Source organism: Anopheles coluzzii, chromosome 3, assembly GCF_943734685.1.
Source record: "Anopheles coluzzii chromosome 3, AcolN3, whole genome shotgun sequence".
Taxonomy (NCBI): domain Eukaryota; kingdom Metazoa; phylum Arthropoda; class Insecta; order Diptera; family Culicidae; genus Anopheles; species Anopheles coluzzii.
Genome location: NC_064671.1, coordinates 67,667,560 through 67,683,959, shown reverse-complemented (window position 1 = coordinate 67,683,959; position 16,400 = coordinate 67,667,560). Strand labels below are relative to the sequence as shown.

Below are 16,400 nucleotides of genomic sequence, written 5' to 3'. Positions count from 1 at the left end.
ACGGGGTTTGAACCCATGAAGGGTATGTTGTTAGGTTGTAAAAGTTGACCACTGTACCTTAAGAATAACCACAGTGTAGTTAATCGGAAAAAATGTCGTACTTTTAGCTTTGTTTGTTGCATTTAGTATTTCAATCGATCAACTTTTAAATTGCCGCAGCGCTTAGAGGGGACAAAAGGGGACCGAATTTTTTTCACTGAAGTTGTAGAAAGTGTTAAACTTTAATTCAATGTGGGTAGCAACAACAGGAAGTTAGAGGAAAAAAAATGGCGCTCTATATTATTGACTTATGTGTATATTTTTCAGCTTTTTCTATATATTTTTTGTAGTAACTTTTTTATTCGTCACAGTAGCTTAAGTCTATTAACATATTCTTAAAGACGAAAAAAATACCTTTCCAACAATGTATTATTCAAATTTGTAGGTAGAACACAAACGAAGTTTTAAGCAAATACATTATGTCAGTGGATACGGCTTAAAAACGGCCAATAAGCCAAGACTTTCAGATTCAAAGCGTCATAACTTTTGAACAAATCAATGAAATTCTTTGAAATTTCAACTTTATACTAAACAACTATCCTAGTTTAAGTTAAAAATAAAAGGGATAGAAATAAACAGAAAAAATACTTTTCCATAAAGTCCGCCTTTAGACCACTGTGCTCTGGTTCCATGTACTAAGCTGTTATGATTTTTATAACTATTTTTATAACTATTATGCCTGATTAAGAAACAGGCTAACAACATTTATTTAGAGTTCTGATTTTAATCTTAAAATTAAAGCGAAGTACTTTAATTGTTGTACGAATAACAAATCTTTGATTTTGAATTTATTAAAGAATATTTTTACAAATTTAAATATTTCACAAACTCAAACTCCTCGTGCCAATGATGCTTCTTTAATGCACTCTTCAACCCTCATCCACCTTGTGGTTTGTGGTTCATTCACGGCTTCGTTTAAAGTTTCCTGCTTGCCACCATAATCATCCGAACAAAAATTATACTCTCCCCAAAAGTAAAGGGTTCCAAATTTAACCTTAACGGTGCCCCTCAAAGTTCAAGATTTTTGCACCAAGAACGTTCATTCTGGGTAATTTTCACCGTATTTGGGTTTTTTTTCTTGCGTGCATCCTTTTTCGAAAAATGGGATGAATAAGAACACCAAAAACCATTTTTATTTTTTGTTTAGCTGGATCGCAGCATAACGGCGGTTTCCTCCGAAAAAAAAAATTAGCCCCTTTTGCGTTACACATACCCCACCCGAAATCATTACCCGTTGCGCACTACTCTCCCTATTTCACTCGGTCTCTCCTTTTCCTCTTCTGCGTGTGCTCGATCACACCTACCGTCGTGCCGTTCGGTTCAGGCGAGGATCACACCGTGCACACTTCGAACACGTGTTCCTTTCGTAATAATATTATGCCATCCACACCCCACATGGAGGCATAAGCAGCGAAAAAAAGAAAAAGCTCGAAACCAAACAGAGGATCGACATTTTCATCGTCGATTATGCTCACCGTGTGTCCCTTTTTTCGTGTCTGTGCGTCTGGTTTCTTCCTTTATGGAATGATTCAAGTGAAGCAAAAAAAAAAGAACGTTTGTAAAAAAGATTGAAGGGCAGCAATAGAACAACAGAAAGGAAAGAAAGAGAGAGATCGAGTAGGAAAAAGTGTGTATAAAAATATGGAAAACCTGATGATGATGATGAGCGCCCATACAAAACGTAAACCAAAACCGTTCTGCTCAAAAGGAACGACGACAAAGGACCAAGAACGAATCAAAGAACGTTCAAAAGAAAACAACAAAAAAAGAGCACAAAATAAGAAAGAGGACAAAAAGCGGTGGAAATGCGACGACCCCAAGCAGAGTAACGTTATGCAGTTGTGCGCGTTTTTACAGATTGTATGTCCTTCATTTTCCACTCACTCTCGCTCCCTCTGTCGTTTGCACTTGTACCTCCTGTTCCCTGCTTTCTCTCCCTTTGCCTGATCGTGATCTTCGCCCCCTGCTGCACACGTGAGGATCGATGCGTGGGAACGTTGAGCATGTGCAACGTTTGCGTTTAAACCCGAAACCTTCCTCAATTTCCCTGTTTTTTTCCTTCTTCTCCTCCCTCTTCCCATCTGCCCGGTTGTAAATCGTAGTGCCCGAAAATAAATAGAAGCAAAACGCATCTCACAACACTGCGCACACATCTCCCAATAGGTTACAGACAGATCGACCACCAGCACCAGCAGAAGCAGCAGGATTGACGGGGTCGCCCTCTATTTTTTCCCCCTTTTGCTTCTTTAAGAAGATGCAATTTCTCACTTGCGCGGTTTGCGATGTTGTTGTGCACAGGGGACGGGACTTGTGCACCCGGTCTTTTTTTTCGTTTTTGTTCTTCTTTTCAAAGGGAAAAACAAGAAGCGAATGGTGGAAAGCAACAACACCATGACATGGAACGTTGAAAGGATAAAGCAGAACGAAATGGAAAATGCAATACTGCATCGTTTTTCGACATTTCTTTTTGTGTGGAGAATGGATAGGAAAATGAATTTTCCCACACGCAAAGCGGTATTTTCTTCCAGCTGGAGGTGCTTCGAACGTCGTGTGTGCGTCATCGTGCGGTTCGTTATGGCGCGAAGGATGACAATCACACAGACACACAAAACTGTGCGTACACGGCAAAGAAATGGTTTGGTGAGTAATTGACCCCCTCCTGGGTTGCTTTATTTGTTTACTTTAGTCTTTAAGTTTTGTTTACTTATTGATGTTGGAAATCCTTTATGGTGATGTATGCCTGTATCTTGTAGCTGTTGAGATGATTAATGATCAATTGTAATCAACTATATGCAACATTGATGGGGTCGAATGCTTCGTAAAGGGTAAACAAAACTAAACATTTGTAAGCGTACGATTGATTTTTCAATACTAACGGATGGGGAAAGTGTTTGGTGTCACACTTTTATCAAGACGGGGGAAAAAGAGATCAATAATGTTTATTTGCATCCTCGATCATGATCAACCAAAAGTCGTTATAGTAGATGAAATTAGCATTCGATATCACAACACTCCTATCAATGGTGGAGCGCATCCAGCACAATGCTCTTTCGCTTTCAAACAACGAGCTGATTTTCTTTTTCTTTTTGGCGTAACGACCTACGCGCGGTCCTATGACCTACGCGCGGTCCTATCGATCTCTATTCAGGCTTTCGATGTTTATTTTATACCAAGCAGCAGGATATAGTCAAGTCCTATATGTATGGGTGAACGCTCCATACAAGGCTTGAACCCACGATGGACATGTTATGATGTCGTGGTAATTGTCGACTATACCATGAGACCGCCCCCTGTCCTGGCTTGATCCTACTCAACAAAGTGATCTGTATCGGAATTGGATCCTCAATGTTTTGATCCTACACAACGACCTGATCTGTTTTGGAATTTGACCCTCCATGTTTTATCGTATCCTTATCAGTTTTTTTTTGTTTCTTATCTCAGGATCACGTTGGAATGTTAAATCGAATTACTTTTACGGTATGGTGTGCTGGGTAACAAAGTAACCGCCAATCACACTGATATCACGGAATAACAGGTGATCGATAGTGAATGTGGTGGTATAAGTCATTCTCTTTCCCTTTACATCGCAAACGCGTTGTCTGAAGTATTTTAGTCCGATCAGCTGTGTTAGCATATTTAGTAGAATGTTTCTCTTCTGCTCATGTTAATGGATTGACTGTTATTACTAATGTAATGTACCGTTTAATAAATATGAACGGGCTGAATGCGGCTAATTGGGCGCTAGAAAAATAATCCTTTTATGCTCTTTCCAAGGGGTTTCCCTAGTGATTTCGGTGAAAATATATAAAATATCAATATGATAAATGAAAATGTTATGGAAAACAACCTGCGATTTTTGTCCTTTGTTTCATGTGTAAGGTGATTTTGTTCGAATTTAATGATATGTTGTATTGTTGCTTTACTGTTCCAAATATCACGCTTGAAAATTTGCAATAAATATCTCTCCTTTATGCTCAAGATGAATAGTGTTTTAACGATTAGCTGCAACCGCACCGACACTTCCCCTTCCTCCTGGCATTTTCGAATCCTGCAGAACAAAATTGCCTAATTTGCACTGCCATCCTGTGCCAAGAAGTTCCAGTGTGCGCGCACAAGTGTACCATTTCTGTAGCGAGGTTATCCAGCAGCTTAAGAAAGGGGGTTTTTGACTCGCCGTACTTTCAAAGGGTCCAAAATCCTCCTCCCCAAATAAGAAAAACAAAACAACCAAAAACTGCATAAGATCTACCGGCTGTCACACCACATCGTCAGGCTGGAACATGCGCTGCCAGGCGACTGATGGTAACCCTGAACTTGAACCTACCAATTAGTGTCCGCAGAAATGTTTTCACAGTTGCTGCTACCGTATCGCTTGTCCACATTATTCTTGCGCTTTGTTTTTTTTTACGGGAATGGACAGAGCATTTGGGGAAAAGTTTTGGAGGGAGGCTCCACCAACCTGCACTGGACAACATCATGGGCTACCGAGGGCACGCACGAGAAACAACTCCAATTAAGTTGCTTCCCTTTCCAGAAAGCATCATCATCCGCATGATCGTCTGTTTTTAGGGGGTTCCCCTCGAGTCCATCATCCTGATGCATCCAGTCACCGGCGTTGCAACACTCTGCACTCTGTTGGGTTTGGTTGTAATTGACGAAAAGTACTCAAGACGACAACTACGACGGCGATGGTGACTGGACGACCAGCAGCTAGTTGGTTTTTATTGCACGAGCCTCAGTCTCATGACAACTGGATCTGGCTTATTGTATGTGGTAATTGAAGTTTAAGGTGTGTTTCTTTAACCAGCTATAGCGATCAGCCATATTTAATCTGTATTTACAAGACGATTGTACAGGTTGTAATGACCGATTTCAGTTAAATGGCAGGTGCGAGAGATGCAGTCACCGCTTCCGTTCCGTTGTGATTCATATCACACCGAAAAAAAAAGCAAACAAACCAGAACGAGTAGGAAATGCTAAGAATTCACGGGAAGATCGTTTTGCTCGGATCGGGTGAATCATCACGAATGGAGATGTTTGAATATTTTCTGTCTGAATTTTTCTATGGAAATACAAATAACAAAGAATGGAATTTCTACTCATAAAATTGTTAAATTTGATCAGAAACTCATTAAAACTTTATTTAAAGGTGATCATCGGTTCTAACGGCTCATTACTTTGCACAAAATTGCCCCAGAGATTGTTGTACGCGAGCTCGTGAAAAAAACTTGCATTCAATTTGTTTCACGAAATATTTCATGGGTGAAATTTCATTGCAACACGTGCAGGCCATTTCTGAAGGGGTTGCTCTTACTACGATTTTTAAGAATTGTTTCTGAAGACAATTTTATGTTTAAATGGAGTTTGTTCACCAAAAGCAACGATCGCCGTGTTATAAAGAAACGGCTAGATTGCAACAGATAGAGCCGTTATAGGAGAATATGTTCCCCAAACCCTAAATATACTCGGGCTATTTTAGAAGAAAAAAAACATACAATTAAAAAAAAGTTTTACTATAGCAATCATCCGCGAAGATAATAAGTTATAAGATTTAAACTGAAAATATTACTCAAGTAACGGTTAGTTCTGGATAAAGTTTTTTTTTGTTTAGAAAAAAAATCAGGTTTTCCCAAGGTTTTTGCTGTTGTTACATTTAACTTTCTGCAATCCGCTCTTGTTCGAGTGACGTTTTGATGTTTTTTAAAACTTTTTTTGTTCATGAAATAATGATCTCTTTGTTGTACAATCTCAGCATTTTCGTGATGTACAAAAAAAGCCTATAATTTTAGAAATCTAAAGATATTTATTTTATTAAGATTTATCATATTTTATGACTTTTGATCGAACATTGATTAATTTCATGAAATTGGTTCTCAAAAGTACGGAATGCCGAGCGTAAACTGCATTTCTGCACCTTTTTGAGAAGTTTCCTTTTTTTGTTCATTCTACAATTTATATGACGTTAGACAGATTTTTTGAATCATTTGAATTGACTTTCAAAGAAAAGAAAATATATTCAGATTCAAAAATATATGGGAAAATTTTTAATAAATTGGTTTACGGGTTCAAAAAATTACAAAAAAAATAAAATAAAAGAAAACCCCTGTAAGATTTGTTGGAAAATCAAGTACTGCTGAAATTTTATACTGTAATTCGCATTTTCTTGCATAATTATTGTAACAACAGTCAATTTGAAAATGGTATAACAGCAGCTATTTTTTGTCCTACACAAGCAGCTTGTATGACAGCTGGAGCGAACGAGACGGCGCGATATACAGCTGATCCTTTCGCACGGCGCTTAGAAACATTCAAAACAAACACACTTGTTGGTCGCTGTAAACAGAACCATTTCTACCATTTTGTGGCGCGTTTTGGGGAGCGTGTTGAGCACATTTCCCTGTGAAATTGTGCAAAAACGAATGCAATTGTATCGAACATCAATAAGAAAATGGAGTTTACTGCTAAAGAAACGGTGCTAAGCCTGCTGCAGCGCTACGCTGACGGTCCGCGAAAGAATGATGATGAGTTCTTTCGAGAGGGAAACTTTTATCTCAAGCCATTCGCAAAGCTGGGAGTGTTGAGCAAATTTCCTTTGGATGATACGGAACCCGAAGATGACGGCATGTAAGTAAAGACCCCAGAGTCATGGCATGTGTGTAGTTGGTGTTGCCAAAATAACCAAACCCATTCCTTCCAGCGAGATCAGCTGCAACGTGCCGGATTGTAACTTTTTCTGCCATTCGGTCATGGATTATGAGGCGCACTACAACGCCCAGCATCGGTACACGTGCGGTCAGTGCAAAAAGTCGCTCCCGAATGCTCACCTGCTCGATCTGCACCTGTCGGAAACGCACGACTCCTACTTTGCAGCACAGGTCCAATCGGCAAGCCGTGCAATGGTAACATTTTCCCTTCTGTTTTTATATAACTCAATTCTAATAGCCCATTTTTTCTTCTTTTAAAGTATGCTTGCTTTTTAGAGGAATGTAAACACCGCAGCAAAGATCCGGCCGAGCGTCGAGATCACTGCATCCGCGAGCACCGGTTCCCGCACAATTTCCGGTTCGATATGCAACAACGCGCCAACCAACCGAACAAATCAGACAAACAGCCGAAAGCGACAGTCGCGATGGAGACGGAAAGTGCTGCCGGCGGCATGACGTCACCGCACGCCGAAGAGCCGACCCAACTGATCGCACCAAAGTGTAGGAAAAATTTCTCCTTTGGCCATCCACAGCAGCGTACGTTTAAAACGAAAGCGAAAGCGACCGGTGGCACTACTAAACCGAGCGCCGCCAAGTGTGATATACTGGAAAGCAACCAAATGGTGATCGATCTGCTGGATAGCCTTCCGCAGGAATAATGCTACAAAGTCGGAGATTTTAGAGGTTCTTAAAAACCGGGCTTTCTTTCGGGCTCCGGAGTAGCGGTACTACAATAAGTTAAGTTAAGTAAAGTGAAATAAATAATATGAATTAAAATGTTGCAACCACAAGACACCCTGGCCCTGGGACAGCTGTTTAGGCTTCGTTGTCCAGATCCTCCGAGCTGTACTCATCGGCCAGGTAGTCCTCCCCCGTGGACGAACTGTTGCGGTACGTTTCCAGATTCTCGAGACCGATCGTGGACAGCTCGGAGGATACGTCGGCCATCATCGTAGTGGATGGCTGCTCCGTAGTGCTACTGCTCGTCGTTGACGTCATCATGGAGGGTGGAAGAATCTCGCAGTTGCGTCCCTTGTACCCGGACGGACACTCACATCGATAGTGGCCATCGTCCTTGATGACCGATTTACACTTGCCTCCGTTCTGGCAGGTGTCGGGATTTTGCTCACAATAATTAAGCTCTGAGTGGGCGATTCAAAACAGTATTAAGACGATGTTCTGTTAGGAAGAGCTACGGACTTACCCTCATCACAGAGCATTCCACCCCAGCCCGGTTTGCAGTTACATTCCCACGGTCGGCGACAGTCACCGTTGACGCAGCCCGGGTACGGGTGACACTTGTTGCACTCCTGCCCCATCCAGCCCACCTTACAGCGGCACTCTCCCGGTCGGCGGCAGTATCCATGCTCGCGGCTACAGTTGGCGGCACAAATCGCTAAAAAGAAGTTCAATTAATCATCTCATTAATCGTTCTTATTATCTTCTTGACAAAAAGTGGACATCTTACGCGTCTGGCACAGGATGCCCGTCCATCCCGGAAGACATTTGCATTCGAGCGGCTTGGTGCAGGTACCGTGCATACACCCGGGCAGCACCTGGCAGTCGCGGCAGGTCGGTCCGGCCCAGCCCAACCGACAACGGCACTCGCCGGGCGCTTCACAGTACCCACGGGACGGATGGCAGTCGGAACGGCAAATTGCTACAAAGAGGACACAATCAAACATTAACTTAGTTCAACAATTCAAACTCCGGTCCTTTACTTACGCTCCGAGCAGAAGATCCCATCCCAGCCCTTGTGGCAGACGCACTCGAACGACACCTGGCAGCCGCCGTGCTGGCACCCGGGCAGCGGGATGCATCGGTTACAGTTTTCCCCGTAAAAGCCAAGCTTGCAGCGGCACTCGCCGGGCCGTTTGCAGTAGCCCTGAAGCGGATCGCAACCCTTCTTGCAGATCGGCACATCGCACAAATCGCCCGTCCAGCCCGGCAAACACTTCACGTCCCCGTTGTCATCGCACACGTAGTGGGAGTACTCGTTCTGGGGCGTTGGCAGCTCGCAAGCCTGTCGGGAGAAAGAGCGGTTGCGGAAAGTGGTGAGTTTTAGGAATAGGACAAATCGTTTCATTAAGGTGTGGTAGATGGTGTGAGCCGGCAAGGAATGTCTAATTAAATATTAATTAGGCGGTGGATACTGTCTGATGGAATGCTTGTCAAACTCTGGTAGAATTCTTCAATCTTTTTGGAGTGATGTAGAGCTTTATTTTTGTAAATCGTGCTCCAAAAAAAAAAAAACTGCTCCAATTCTTCGTAAAGAAGCGTTCTGAATATAAGAAAAGGAGTATTAGATAATGCATCTTCTTAAAACACGATCTTTTTTCGAAGTATTACAAGAATTCAAAATATTATTTTATTAAGAAGATCGTTTGGAGTTTAAAGGACATTTTTTCGTCATAACGGACAAAATAATGAGAACTTCCAATCGTACGGTCGAAATAAAGGATAAATTTTTGAAGTCCATCGGCAGGTTTTTGTGACATACCCGTCAGTTGAATTGCCGTTCACGTTCAGTTCTTTAATATGAATTAATTAACATGAATGTAATGTGAATCAAAACGAATATGAATCACCCAAGTTCTTCAAAAACTGAACAACTTTCTCAATTCTAGTTGGCATACTTTCACGATATTTGTTTGGAGCGCACCTACGACTCTAATCCGACTCCGATTATTGTTAATCCGATTCCGACTCGGGCAAAATGGGAACCACTAGCTCCGGAAAGTCTTTTTTGGCCGTCCACAAGGACAGAAGAGGCGTGATAGGCTCAAATTGAGGTGACAAGATGGCGTGGAGGCGTCTGCCATTGAGACCGGGAGAACGGAGTCTCAAAGGCCATGCGCCAGGGTAACTTGCCTGTCTCCTATGCAACTTGAAGGCCATCCGTGCTGCCATCCATGGCTAGAGAGGACCATCCGTGACTCGAGAGTGGAGACCACGGGAACCTTCAACAAAAGTCAACCCAGATCCTGGCATACGCTGATGATATGCACATTATTGGTCTGCGGCTCTCCTATGTAGTAGTAGCCTACCAAGGGATGACCTGGTGGAAAAGATCCTCAAATTGCAGATAAACGATTCCAAATCAATAAATGGTGAACGCATTTTTGAAGTAGTCCTAGAATTCACCTATCTCGGGTCAAAGGTCAGCAACGACAATAGCATGAAAGTTGAGCTGCGCGCAAGGATGCAGATAAATCAGTTCACTTCAAAGAACCTGTCGCGACGGATGAAGCTGAGACTATATAGCATCTGGCGACTCTGGACGACTCCGGAAGCCTCCTGATGACTACGACTCCGGGCGATTCCGAACGACTCCAGATAATGGGTGGATCTACCTTACAAAGTCGGATCCGTAATCATCGCAGTCGTATCGGAATCGACTCCGGCTTTTGCCAACTTTACCCATCACCAATATGGACTGCAAAAGCAGGCTCGCGAGCCTTACTTTGCCTATCACTGGTCTAATCTGATGGCAATTGGGCTTGTTTTTGTATCATCATGTCTCCAATTGGGAATAATGGTTTCGCGAAATTGTGGCAACTTCTTTTGGTAAAATAAGCAAATCTGTATTGTTTTCACAAAGGGCTTGTATCGATCATAAAAAAAGCATGTTGATGATCGTATTCCTTGAAACTAGCTACTATAATAAGGCAGGTGTAATGCAGACGAAATGAGTCACCTAACATAAATTTCACACACTTCAATACATTAGACGGCTTTCAGGAAAACATTCTATATTGATCGGTTGCTAATGGTCCTGCGATATCAGGGCGGTACATGCTATATTTAAATAACCTGTTAAATAGAACAATTAAATATGTTCAACAGAAGTAAAATGATGATAAGGAAGAACACACATGCATTCGCTGATGTGTTAGGGTGCGATTGCACGAACTATGAACCACGAAGAATCAATATAATCTAAGTGTAATGCGAACTTCTATGGCTAATGCATGACTGGTTCTTAATTTTTTAGTCCAGAATAAGAAGAATTTAGTTCAGAAATAATTTGTTTAAATAACTAATCATAAGTGCAGATACTGCAGGGCTCAGTGGTCTAATGATAGACGCGGCGGCTTCCTTCATGATCGGACAAGGTTCGTTTCTCATCGTGCAAGATAAATGCTAACAATTCCTAGAAACAACCAAATTGCTTTTGCAATGTATAGATTCTAAAACAAAAACTTTTAAAGTGTTTTTTGGGATCCGCTTTTCATATTCCAGTTGGCATGAGTCAATTGCAATTGTTGATATTGCTCATTTTGATGACTTTGATGACTCAAAATAATAAAACTTTCTTTTTTTGTTTGCTATTTACTTCAATATTTGGAAAGAAAAGTACTGGTTAAGAGCGATTCCATCGTTTGTTCTTGCACTTGGCAAAGCTTTCCTATCCACAGCTGTAACTGTTTGCAAGAGCACGATCAAGAACTATTTTCACTCATACGAAAACTGGTTACGAGCACGAGAGTGTCTGGGATGCGTTTTTTCCCACAACATCCACCTCTCCGCCCCATCATATCCCTCCACCTCCAATTCCCGGGACCATAAAAAGCGTCTCACGTATCGCTCGGTTCGCATCATTTTCTGCCCGTTTTGCCTGGGTAGAACCGTTGCTTCCCTTAAGGCCATTACGCAGGGAGCACAAAAATCGACCGGTGAACGGAAGAAAAACATAACAACATAACGGGTTTTCCGAACACATCGTCCCCTCGCTTTCCTCCCGCTTTTCACTCCCTGTTATGCTCCTGTAGTTCGCTAGCAAGAACTTGGTGGACAAAATCTGATCGAAGAAATAGTGTCCATCCCGCGGAAGTGCGTTCTAGAGACAATGGTAGGAAGAGAGTAGATGAAGCAGGTAGAGAAATTGTTCATTTATCCAGTTGCAGGGAAATTTCTCTTCCACAGCCCCTGCACTTTCTTTAACCGGACTGTTTATAGGCCAACATTTGTTTACACACACGCCCCACACTGCGACCAAGAAGAAAAAAAACAACCCTCCCTGTACTGGCTCTGAGGTCACAAGCGCTAATGGAGAAATCTAGGATCAGTGTCATTGCCATCGTTAATCTGCGACCGAACGCATCGGGGAACGGCGCGTGGCGATGATCGCGGTCGAAAGCTAGGCACACACACACAACACAGAAAAAGCGCATAATTTTCACCCAACCTGCTTCTTCCACTTTGGCACGTAACGGACGGCACCGGACGGGGAGACGAGCGCGATCAGCTGCAGCAGCGCGCCGACAACGATGATCCTATAGTAATGGTTGTGACTCATCGCGCGATCACGTTTTGCGACAGACGGAAACTGTGACCGAAAACACAAACACTGTATCAGCGAACGTTCACCTCAGCAGAGACCGCAACGGAATTGGAGATGCAGCAAAATCAATAAAAAAAAAGGAGAAGAGGCCTAAGCCCGCGGGAATAGAATCACGCCGACTGTGACTGATCCACTCCGATCGTGGTTTGCGCGAAGACTGAACCGGTGCGCTGGGCTGGGCGAATGGTAGCAGCCAACGGGACCGCTCGGTTACTGCTTGCAGACGGGTTGCGGGCAAGACGACGCACCCCAGCAAGCTTCTTCCGTTCGAACGCGGCGTTCGTCGTTTGCTTTTGCTTTCTTGCCCGCGCGTGCTTTCACCTGCGCAACGTGATGCGTCTTGCGCCTGTTCGGGGCAGAGGTTGTTAAGATACGCGATCGATCTGTGTTTCAGACAATTTTAATCGATGTTTATATTTTCTTTTCACCAAGTACTATTATTACATGTCATTCAGAAGCTAATTGTTTAAAATGTAAAAATTTACCAAAAGTACATACATTTTAACTATCGCATTAGGACGAAGTTTCTAGCCACTGCGTCGGTGGGCATTTCCATCGGATTCGTATGCAAAGCACGTTGGCCGTAGCACGGGCATTATGAAAGCTTCGATCGCGTTTAATGAAAGACAAGCTTCGCAAAATTAATTATTTAGTGATTGTTTCTCTGCTTATGTTACAAATTATTAAAAACTCATATTCAAAAACTCAGAAGTACAAATTAATGAAATAACTGTTTTCTTTAGCTCTACAGCGAAGAGATTTTTAGGTTTTTCGATTTTTAGCAATACATTCTATACAGTGCTGTTCGAAAATATTCTTGGATAACGCCAATAGAAAGCAATTTGATGGAAAATTAGTAGAATTATTTCAGCTGATGAGAACACATGTTGCTTATAGCTTTCACGCAAAGCTGGACGAAAAGCTTTTTTTTAGGGGATAAAAGTTCATGTTTGCTTTCACGATCGTATGTGTTTCTTTTTATTATTCAGGAGGCCGTAATACTGATCGTGTGTGGCTACAATTTATAAGAATATTAAAAAAATATTACTTAGATTTTAATTTTAAGCAAATAAGGCGTCATCCATTAATTACGTAAAGCTAAAAAAGATCTCACTAGTTCTTCAAATGCCTGCTTGTACAGGCATTTGATGTAGCATGCGATTCTCAAGTAACGACACACGATTTGAAGCAAATGACATGAGAATTAACTGCAACGCTATTTAGTTGATCATTGGGAGTAATTTTATAAATAGGGGAAAGCGGGGCAAAATGGGCATGTTAAGCAGTTTACTGAATATTCCTTTGAATATGCCATAAAACACAATTTTTCTTCCTTTATTGCATGCCTCCACCATTTATCTATGGATTTAAATTGCCACATAGAATGAAAACAACTTAAAAACATGTAAATACAGTGAACCCTCTCTTATTTGAGAGGCGATGGGACTGTCGAATAAGAGGGGTTTTCAAATTACAGAGGTGGAAAGTGAATGAAAGGTCCATCCAAACAAGAAAGAGAAAGAACATTTAGTATGCAGCCTTAACTGTTGCTATAGGAAACTGCGAACAGGATTGCCAATTTGAGCATACATCATTCAATAACCATGGCAACACCATATACAAATAAGAGGGACACAGATTTCAGAGGTTTTCCAAATTAGAGGAACAAAAATGTACTGGAAATCAAGGGACTGTGCAAAATGTTCAAATAAGAGAGGTTTTTCAAATTGAAGAGGTGTCAAATAAGAGAGGGTTCACTGTAATGTAAAATAAAAGTTGATGTTTTACGAGAAGCATTTTTGACACGCGGGGTAAAATGGGCATAGCCCTGGGGCAAAATGGGCATATGTAAACAAACTGTGAAACGTCAAAACACTGGGGCAAAATGGGCCACAACAACTGCGCTTAGGTAATGGTCTATGGTTTTGCGCACGTTTCGTGAAATGTATTTTCGTTCTATCTTTTGTTTTGCTGGTCAGAAAAGCACTTAAAATTCTTCCGAAAATATGTTATCAAAATTAAAACAGTTTTTACACGTTTAAATCTACAAAATCCAATGTTTTTAATCTGTGCCTGATATCATTATTGAGGCGACAAATACAACACCATAGCCTCACCAAGCGCCGTATGTCAAAAGCATCTGCCCATTTTGCCCTAAGCGTAACTGCCCATTTTGCCCCACGTGAACCATTTTTGTATTTTTTGTTATATTAGTAAAAATACGCATTCAATCGCCTTGCTTTCTTCAGACAAATTATATAGAAAAATCATATCTTTAAAAATATATCATGTACAACTTCAACGCATCCCTGTGACAATGGTTTAAGCTTATTTTCGCAGTGGCAAAAATTACATCAATATGCTACTAAACCTTATTTTGCATTTTTCTTGGTTTTTTGTCATGTAAAGGTTATGAAACTTACATGGTGCTCATAGAACACTCCAATGAATACATTTTGAGCATTGGAAAGTATCTTTGTAGTCAAATAATGCTTAAATAGAGGGTGCGCATTTTGCCCCACATGCCCATTTTGCCCCGCTTTCCCCTACATCGAAAATGCAGCTGATACTCTTGCAAACATTATCGATTTTGTTCGTAAGTTGTAGGACAGGCGTAACTTATAAAGCATCATATCCCAAGCGCCACAGATTAAGCCTAAACGACTGGAAAATTGAATATCCATAGAAAAAAAATTAAAGCTCCACAGCTTCATTGGTTTGATCAATAGATGGCGTATTACAACTCATCATTATATTGCTATCCTTTTCTTGCAATGTGTTTCGACAAGTTTCATCTTATCATGACCTATATAGCCTTCTAACTTTCTGAGCAAAAATCTATATGAATGGTCGTGTGGTCAGATACGTGGGTATTAACACCAACGACCATAACTCAAATCTCACTTGCTTCAGTGATGGTGGTTTTCGTTGGAGTTTAGTATTTAAACAATCGTAACGCCGTTCTAGTTCTAGCGATGCATAACTTCAATGCGACACCATACAACCCAAGCGCCACAGATTAAGCCTAAACGACTGGAAAATTGAATATCCATAGAAAAAAAATGAAAGCTCCACAGCTTCATTGGTTTGATCAATAGATGGCGTATTAAAACTGATTATTATATTGCTATCCTTTTCATGCAATGTGTTTCGACAAGTTTCATTTTATCATGACCTATATAGCCTTCTAACTTTCTGAGCAAAAATCTATATGGATAGTCGTGTGGTCAGATACGTGGGTATCAACACCAACGACCATTACTCAAATCTCACTTGCTTCAGTGCTGGTGGTTTCCGTTGGAGTTTAGCATTTAAACAATCGTATCGCCGTTCTAGTTCTAGCGATGCATAACTTCAATGCGAAACCATACAACAGTACAGAGGAGATGAGAAAGCTCTCCTCCAAGCGAGGAAGCTCAACTGGTTGGGGGGTATCCCATCAACAGAGAGCGCCATTAGCTTTTTTTGCTATTTTTAGAATGCATGAGTCGTTTGCCGTCTGCTAAACGAAGTCTTTCTATATTCCGTTTAGGTAGAGAACTTGAGTCGTTTAGAAGCCGTTTAGTGGTCGTTTAGTGGATTTGTGGCACTTGGGAACAGTACAGAGGAAATGAGAAAGCTCTCCTGCAAGCGATGAAGCTCAACTAGTTGGGGTATCCCACCAACAGAGAGCGCCACCAGCTTTTTCGCTATTTTTAGAATGCATGAGTCGTTTGCCGTCTGCTAAACGAAGTCTTTCTATATTCCGTTTAGGTAGAGAACTTGAGTCGTTTAGAAGCCGTTTAGTGGTCGTTTAGTGGATTTGTGGCACTTGGGATGTTATGTGAAATGCAATAGTGTATTTGATGATCAAACAACATCTAAAGTCAAAGAACATTTCTGGAAAGATAGAAATATTTATGGAGGACCAGGAAGATGGCTGGATGAAAAACGCTTCTGATGGTGATGCAAATACATAGCAAACCGTGCTGAGGAGCCAATTATCAACATATTTTTTTAAATTTATTGCTGCATGGGACAACTTCAATTTATATAAAATATAATGAAATTCTTTTTGGTTTATTTAAAAAAGTGAATATACCAGAATAAAGGAAACAAAAAGACAAATTCACAAAAAAAAACGGTAAAACTAAGTTATTGGACGGGGTGTAGTCCATCTGTAATGTGATTTGAGGGAGGGGATTTTTTCCAACGTTAAAATATTGAAATGTTCTTGCAAACATTCTTATTTTTCGTTTTTTTTAATTTGATGTGCGATATCTGTTACATAAATGCGACACAATTTCATCATTCAACCTATTTAAATTTTATTC

General features: G+C 41.2%; 2 protein-coding genes across 3 annotated transcripts in view; one reads left to right on the top strand and one right to left on the bottom strand.

Moving 5' to 3' along the window:
- Nucleotides 1–6,315: 6,315 nt before the first annotated feature.
- Nucleotides 6,316–7,536, top strand: LOC120955641 (protein lethal(2)k10201). Its single transcript, XM_040376689.2, has 3 exons — nucleotides 6,316–6,663; nucleotides 6,737–6,938; nucleotides 7,004–7,536. The coding sequence occupies exons 1-3, from the start codon at nucleotides 6,488–6,490 to the stop codon at nucleotides 7,400–7,402; spliced, it is 777 nt and encodes a 258-aa protein (XP_040232623.2). The 5' UTR covers nucleotides 6,316–6,487; the 3' UTR covers nucleotides 7,403–7,536.
- The window catches only part of LOC120955640 (delta-like protein 1), a 117,111-nt gene continuing 108,130 nt past the window's right edge, over nucleotides 7,420–16,400 (bottom strand). The window contains exons 1-5 of one of the 2 annotated variants that reach the window (XM_049610156.1): nucleotides 11,932–12,353; nucleotides 8,469–8,766; nucleotides 8,212–8,403; nucleotides 7,948–8,139; nucleotides 7,420–7,885 (exon numbers count right to left, since the gene is read on the bottom strand). In XM_049610156.1, coding sequence (XP_049466113.1) covers nucleotides 7,560–7,885; nucleotides 7,948–8,139; nucleotides 8,212–8,403; nucleotides 8,469–8,766; nucleotides 11,932–12,042 — 1,119 coding nt within the window. In that variant the 5' untranslated portion in view covers nucleotides 12,043–12,353 and the 3' untranslated portion in view covers nucleotides 7,420–7,559. Of the gene's footprint in view, nucleotides 7,886–7,947; nucleotides 8,140–8,211; nucleotides 8,404–8,468; nucleotides 8,767–11,931; nucleotides 12,354–16,400 lie in introns of those variants that run through there. The other variant, XM_049610157.1, reaches the window with a different exon arrangement.